The sequence below is a fragment of the Triticum aestivum genome, chromosome 4B, assembly GCF_018294505.1.
Source record: "Triticum aestivum cultivar Chinese Spring chromosome 4B, IWGSC CS RefSeq v2.1, whole genome shotgun sequence".
NCBI classification, from domain to species: domain Eukaryota; kingdom Viridiplantae; phylum Streptophyta; class Magnoliopsida; order Poales; family Poaceae; genus Triticum; species Triticum aestivum.
The window spans coordinates 68,749,295-68,756,603 of record NC_057804.1 but is presented as its reverse complement, the minus strand read 5'-3'; the positions used below and the strand labels follow the sequence as shown (position 1 = coordinate 68,756,603).

The 7,309-nt window shown below is 48.2% G+C and overlaps 1 protein-coding gene across 1 annotated transcript; it reads left to right on the top strand.

Moving 5' to 3' along the window:
* The first annotated feature begins 1,773 nt into the window (after window positions 1-1,773).
* LOC123094448 (probable CCR4-associated factor 1 homolog 11) lies at window positions 1,774-2,889 on the top strand. The gene has a single exon (XM_044516454.1). It carries the CDS (start codon window positions 1,806-1,808, stop codon window positions 2,709-2,711), a length of 906 nt encoding a protein of 301 aa, XP_044372389.1. The 5' UTR covers window positions 1,774-1,805; the 3' UTR covers window positions 2,712-2,889.
* The last annotated feature ends 4,420 nt before the right edge of the window (window positions 2,890-7,309 follow it).

Sequence of the window (7,309 nt, the reverse complement as noted above, 5' to 3'; positions counted from 1 at the left end):
AGGGTTTAGTTCATACGATCTCGTGGTAGATCAACTTTGTAACCGTATATACACATCAATATAATCAAGCAGGATGTAGAGTTATACCTCTTCGAGAGTGCCCGAACCTGGGTAAACATCTTCCCTGTGTTTCATGTTCCCCATTGATCCAAGATCCATAACTCGGGACCCTCTACCCGAGATCCACCGGTTTTGACACCGACAATCCTAGAGGAGGCACGAGACGTCATGCTGGAGGTTGTGGCGCATGAGCCTAGCCACGGTCCAACACCTATCGAGTAGGGCAAGCCAAAGGAAAAACTTGCGAAGCGACTCCCATTTCTTTCGGAATAGGTGCCAGTGAGGATCGTTATCATTAACGGAGCCAATGAATAACTTCTCGTGGCAGGATTTGACAGTGTATTGGTCAAAGGAAGTCCGGGCCAACTAGCTCATCAGGGGAGTCAGATAGATGTATTTGCCGCACCTGACGCCAGAGGTCCACATATTGGACCAACGCCATGGAACCGAGGGTGCCCGACGGTCTGCAGAAGTCGATTATCTTTTACATTGATCTATCTATCTATCTACTAGACTGAAATAACTAACAATTCATAATTGAAACGTGAAGCTTTTTCTTTCCCCTCTCGCAAGGCGACTAGGGAATGCCTTCTTCCCTTCGATCTTCGCTGCCGATCCCATGGATTCACATCCCCTCCGCTTGCCGCTCCGGCGGTCGGTAGTGGAGAGGGTATTCCTGGTGCCTCAACTTAGATAGGTAGGGTTTTGGTTCTCGCAAGGGCGGTGCTCGGACGAATAGCAGCACTTCTTCTTCGAGCAAGTCTTTCGGGCTCCGATCCTCCTCAAGTTCGTTCGTCGAGACGGGTTAGATGGAGCTCCGATGTAGATTCCTGCCAGCTCCTCGGAGCGCCGAGGTTAGAGTTTCTTGTCGGGTGTACGCAATAGCGAGATTTGATGTCAGGTTCCTCAGACCGATTCAAGAATTCAATGACGACGACTACGGCTCCCGAACGCTGGTCCTTACGGGCACGTGCACGAAGACTTCCCAGCTGTCATCGATAAGGTCAGACCGGCTCCCGTATGGGAGCGGTGACAACATCACATCGGCGGCTGCAATGGTCGTTTGATTGTCCATAAACCTCAATGTAATTTTTATTATGTTTGGGATGTTTTGTACTCTGAGAAGTTTGGCAGGCGCGAAACAACTGCACCTTCAGAAACAAGGAAGCTGATGCAGAAGGGATCCTAGCTGCGATCAGACGCAACCTTTGCCTATGGCAGCAATGTGGTGCCCGATACATTCAGAGCCCCTTCGGGGATCCGCCCTGAGTAATCAGTTTTAAGGCTGTGCCCTTGGCACTTTCTTTTTCTCGCTTTCTTCTTCTTTCATCCTTGATCCCCGGATCATCGCCTTTGTCGCTTGTTCACCTGCTCCCTGCTTATGATCAATAAAGAACCAGCTGCGAGCTGGCTCCTTTCAAAAAAAAAAACTCCAGGAATTTCTTTTCACATAAGTACCGTACCCCGTCAGGACTACTGTAACTATTTACCTCCGAGTTCTTCTGAGTTATGACCCACTCCCTTGCAAAAAAAAGAAAAAAAGAAAGAAAAAGAGTTCTACTGTACTACGCTGCTTAGCTTCTCTGAATTATAGCCGGTCCGTGTCCCACCACCGCAATATCCTTCCTCGTCCGACTACGACTGCGACTCCACTCCCTCTCCTTCCTTATAATGCCAACACACCGCCCGCCTAACACGAACGCAGAGCTACAAGCTTCTCTGGTTGATTAGAGGCGTCCATCGGCATGAACCCGGCCGCCGGTATGTTCCCAATGTTTCCACCGCCACCGCCGCTACCTTTCCACTACGCGTTCCCCATGCAGCCCCCGCCGTACTTCTACCATGCACCTATGTCGCCGGTTTGGCCGTCGTCCGCGGTCCCGGTGCGCTCCGTGTGGGCGTCCAATTTCAAGCATGAATCGGCCAACCTCCGCCACGTCGCCAGCAGAGCCCAGTACGTCGCCGTCAACGTGCACTACCCGGGCGTCGTCCACCACCCCAGCCAGGACCACAACGCCCTCACCGTGGAGGAGCGCTACGCCCTCGTGAAGGCCAACGTTGACGACCTTAAGCCGCTGCAGGTCGGCATCGCGCTCTACGACAGCGACGGCGGGTACCTCGACGCCTGGGAGTTCAACCTCCGCGACTTCCGCCCCCAGGCCGACCCGCACGACGAGAACTCCCTCGCGTACCTCGCGGGCCGCGGCCTCGACGTCGGCGCGCTCCGCGACCACGGCGTCAGCGCCGACATGCTAGACAAGAAGCTGTTTGAATCCGGCCTGGTCGGCGCTCGGCGTGGGCGGTCGCGGAGTTGGATCACGTACGCTGGGGCCTACCATGTCGCATACCTGCTCAAAATTGTCACCGGCGGCGCCCCGCTGCCGCGAGACGTGGCCGGGTTCAACGGCGCCGTGCGGCGTTACCTCGGCGACCAGGTCTATGATGTGGCCACGATGGCGGCCGGCTGCCCGGCCATGCCACTGGGGTTGGAGCACATCGCCGATTACCTCGGCTTCCATCCGCCGCTGGGGAGCCCTCGCCTCGCAGCTGCCGCCGGCGTGCGCACGCTGCAGGTCTTCATGCGACTGAAGTACGGAGAGCTCGGCGGCGACGTGCGGAGATACCGGGGTCTTCTTAAAGGCCTGCACTAGCTAGGTCGATCTCACACCAACAATGCTGAGCCGAGAACTCGAAGCTCGTGCAAAGAAGATTGTTGCTGACCAGCTGCGTCCATGGTAGCTCTGATCAAGTCCTTTGAAGTCCCAAGTCCGAAGAATCCCGTTTCAAACAAGTATTGGATTGAAGGTTACTACAGTTTTAAAGTTCTAATATCAGTTTCCTCAACAAAAAAAAACAAGTATTGGATTTTCTGTTTCAATGAAGTCCGAAAATTCTGTTTCAGTAAAGTTTCATAGTTTTCAAAAAGAAAAATCATGCATCAGGTAGCAAGGAAGTACCGAGAGTTCGGCGGCCACGTGGAGAGGTATCGAGGTGTTCTTCAAGGCATCCACTAGGTTGATCTGACACCAACAATGCTGAGTCGAGAATTCAAATTTTGTGCAAGCAAGACTGATGAAGCTCTCTTATCAAGTTATTGAAATCTGAAGAATTAGTAGGAGTACTACGCTTTTGAAGTTCAAGTATTAGACTTTGTTTTTTTAGTAACTCTTCATAATAACTAGAGGGTGAAGCGCGCTTTGCTGCGCCGCCCTACAATCCTGAGTCAAAAACTCAACTTTTTACGTGGACTGCTACAATCGGTTGCTTTGTTTTATGTTTCAGCTAAATTGGGTTGTTTTTTCGCTCATACTACGTGGAATCTGATGCGTGCAGTGGACTGATCTGCTATGTTTTTACATAAATCAATATACTTGAGTGGACCCAAACACACAACACAACACAACAGTTTTTCCCTCCCTTACCAGGAGCCAACATTTGCTAGGGAGCTTACAATTTGTATTGATTATTAAACATGTAATCTTCCATCCAACAAAGTTAGGTGCTAATGAAATGATATTTTTGTTGTCAAAGCCAATAACAACATGCAACACAAACATTTAAGGATATGTTTTACTCCAGAACATAACCATATACCTCCATTAACCAGAAGTTAAGGAATTCCATTGTGGCAACTTGGATATGCATATATGGCACATAATTAGTAATATCATCTTTTTTTCTTCAGTGGATAAATATGTTCACCGAACTATAAGGATTGGCAGTCCACCACAAGTATAAACCTTACTATCTACTCCCTTCATTCCTAAAGATAAATATTTTTAGAGATTCCAATACAAACTACATATGGATGTACATAGACATATTTTAAAATTTAGATTCACTCATTTTGCTCCGTATATAGTCTGCATTGAAATCTCTAAAGAGACTTATATTTAGAAACGGAGGGACTAGTAAGATATTTTCAGTCTTCTTGAAAGGAACTAAAGACATTTGCAAAAAAACATTATTAAGATGCTATGCACACATTATTATCTTATATGTTCTCTGTCGAGCAAGGAAACATCATCCGATTCCAAAAAAATGCAATAAATTCTTGTTAAAGATCTTTGGTAGCCAAATCAAAAGGCTTGAAATGCTGATCTGATTTACTCTCTGTTCACTCTTGAGATAGCTAATAATATTCTCCAGACTCCTATAATTGCGGTTGCTGCTTTGATGTGGAAACTAAAAATATATTCTCCTTCAAAAGTACATATAAACAATGTTTCAACAACCTTGAGTTGTCGGCTAGACAATAGCCGAAAGAGGTTCATCTACAAACCATTGCTCTTATAAACCAAGTTTGGCAAGACAAACTCATGGCGCTACGGTATAAACATTTGCTTGGAGGCTTTTCAAGAAAGCGTTTCCTAAGGGTAAGAGAGCAAGTAAATTCTCTAAACACATAAATGAAAATTGCTCCGGGTGTGGAAATACAGAGGATGAAATGCACATGATTTTCCTTTCTCCTTTCTCTAATAAGCAGCCCGGTTTTGCTCTCCATGGTTTATTAAAATAGAAATCCTTGCTGTAACTAGTCATTTTATTTCTGTCATGATCCAAACTTTGCTTAACTCAGGACGTCTAGATATTAATGTTTCTAATGTATGTACTTTTTTGTGGTGCCTTTGGATCTCGACACAATGCTCACTTTGCTAGAAAATATTGTAGGCCCTCTCAGGTGTATGCAGTGGCAAACGTAATTATAGAAGGAACCAAATTAGGAATACCCTGCTGAAGGTCATGGTGCGCATTGCTTACAGGACCAACTGGTGCGGCCGGCGATACAAAATCTGGACTCTTTTACAAGCAACACAATCTTCGGTGACACTACACAAGAAATATAGCCAGCTAACACCTCTAAACAAGCGGGAATTGGAGTCTTCATTCAGGTTCAAAATGACGATCACATACAACAAATTCGCTCTGATCTAAACAGGCAAGAATTGGAGTCTTGCGACAATGTCCCCTCCTGCTTCTTCTCTTCAAGCTGAGACTTTTGGTCTCATGCTTGCAACCAGGTTGGCGGACATACTCAATGTTCAGGATCCTCACGTCTTCATGGATTGTTCAGTGCTAGCCTTGGCAGTAAAAGCGACGGACATTCACTCCGCTCCTTGCCCTTGGAACAACATGCCATTACTTGCTCAAATACTCCCTCCGTTTTTATTTACTCTGTATATTAGGGTTGACTGAAGTCAAACTTAGTAAATTTTGATCAATATAGACAATATAGACATTTATCATAATAAATCTATACGACGTGAAAGTACATTCGACAATAAATCTTATTTTTGTTTATAAACTTGGTCAAAATTTATAAAGCTTGACTTTGACTAAAACTAATATGCGAACTAAATAAAAACGGAGGAAGTACAAAATAGTTTTTTCTTTTCGGAGTATCCGGTGGACTCAAGGCTCATCATTTGCAAGCCTAGCTTTGAAAATCCAAAAATAGGCCTATACTATTTCGCTGCTTATGTTTTGAGGCAGGTCTTTGTTCAATCAGGGAAACTTTTTTCTTATCCAGTGTGCTACCTCTCATGCTTGTCTCTGTAAAATGCTTTTAAGTTAATAAAATATATTGTAAAAAGTCCATAATTGGTGCTAGGTGGTCTTCCCTTAAATTGTCGAGTGACCAGAAACAACTCCAGGAGATTCTTTTTACGGAAGTACCGTACCACTTCAGGACTGCTGTAACGAGTTTTGATGACCCAAGCTGCTTAGCTTCTTTGAAGGCGAGTGATAGGCGCTGGTGTGCCGGCCGAAATTTGAGCCAGTCGCACTAGCATCGTCCGATCAAACGTCACGTAGCCACACGATTCTCTCCCCTCCCTCCATCAGATGTCATCTCCTTTTCAGAAAAAAAAAAGCTTCCACCGCGCCGCCATGGACTAGCGACGCGCCCGGGGCCTCGAAGCACCGCCCGGCGCGTCTCGCCTGTTGCCGCCCCGCCGCCGGTCGCTGCCCTTGCCGCCGGCGGTCGTCCTCCCAGCAGGTTGGCGTCGCTGCTGCCGCCTCCTGCGTTTCTCGCCGCCGTCCATGCAGCAGCGTGCGTCAGCGGTTGCAGGTCCCCATGGGGATGGCCGCAGCTCCGGTGGCGTCGGTCGCCGGTCGTAACACGCCGACAACAAGCTCGCAGAAAAAAGTACTAACTTGCAGTAGCAGCAAAAAAATTGCCGGTAGTAGCAAAAAGAGTGTGTGGTTCCAGCAAAAAATAGCTCGCCGGTGCCGCCATCTTGTCGCCATCGTAGCAAAAAAGCTCACCGGTTGTAAATTTTTGTAATCGCGGTTGTAGCAAAAACACCACCCATCATCACCAAAATGAAAAAGTCGATGTAGCAAAAAAGTAGCAAGTTCCAGCTAAATATAAAGCTAGTTCCAGCAAAAAAAAGGACGTCGGCGGTGCGTGGCACGTCCGGTTCCAGCAAATCACATGAAGCAAAAAAAAAAAAAAAAAGACATGTAGCAAAAAAGGTAGCAGGTTCCAGCAAAAAATAAAGCTGGTTTCAGCACCCGACATTGCCGGTAGTAGCACCGGAGATTGCTGGTTCCAGCACTCGACGCAGCCGGGTTGCAGCTTGTCGTCGAGCTGGTTCCCGCATCGCTGCAGCCGATGATAGCACCGGGACTCGCTGGTTCCAGCGCCGGATGCAGACGGTTGCAGCTGGGGTCGAAGCTGCCAATAGACGGCGGAGCAGCCCGTCACAGCTCGTCCGCTGGAGGTCCAACACCTCCCGCTGCTCGTTGCAGCACGGCGCCCGGGTCCCCAGCACCTCCGGCCACTCCGAGTGGTCCGTGGCGCGGCTGGATAGGAGCGTGACGATGACTACATCACCGGCGTTGAACGAGACAAGGTGGCACAGTAGTGGCATGGCTTCCCGTAGCCAGCGAGCAGAAAGGGGGAAGAATAGATGAGATCTCGTTCGTTATGTGCGGTGAAAGACGAGATGCAAACGAGTGGCTGTATGGAGCTGGGAAGTGATATAAGGATAAAAAGAAGACGTGGACTCTTGGTGACCCCAACTTTGCACGTGGCTGCTGTATGCGAGAGAGCGAGCCTGACGGGGAGACCGGCGGAAATTTCAACCGGTGCGCCGGCTTTAAACGTTTCCCTTCTTTGAATTACAGCCGGTCCGTGTCGCACCACCGCAATATCCTTCCTCGTCCGACTACGACTACGACTCCACTCCCTCTCCTTCCTTATAATGCCAACACACCACCCGCCTAGCTAACACCAACGCAGAGC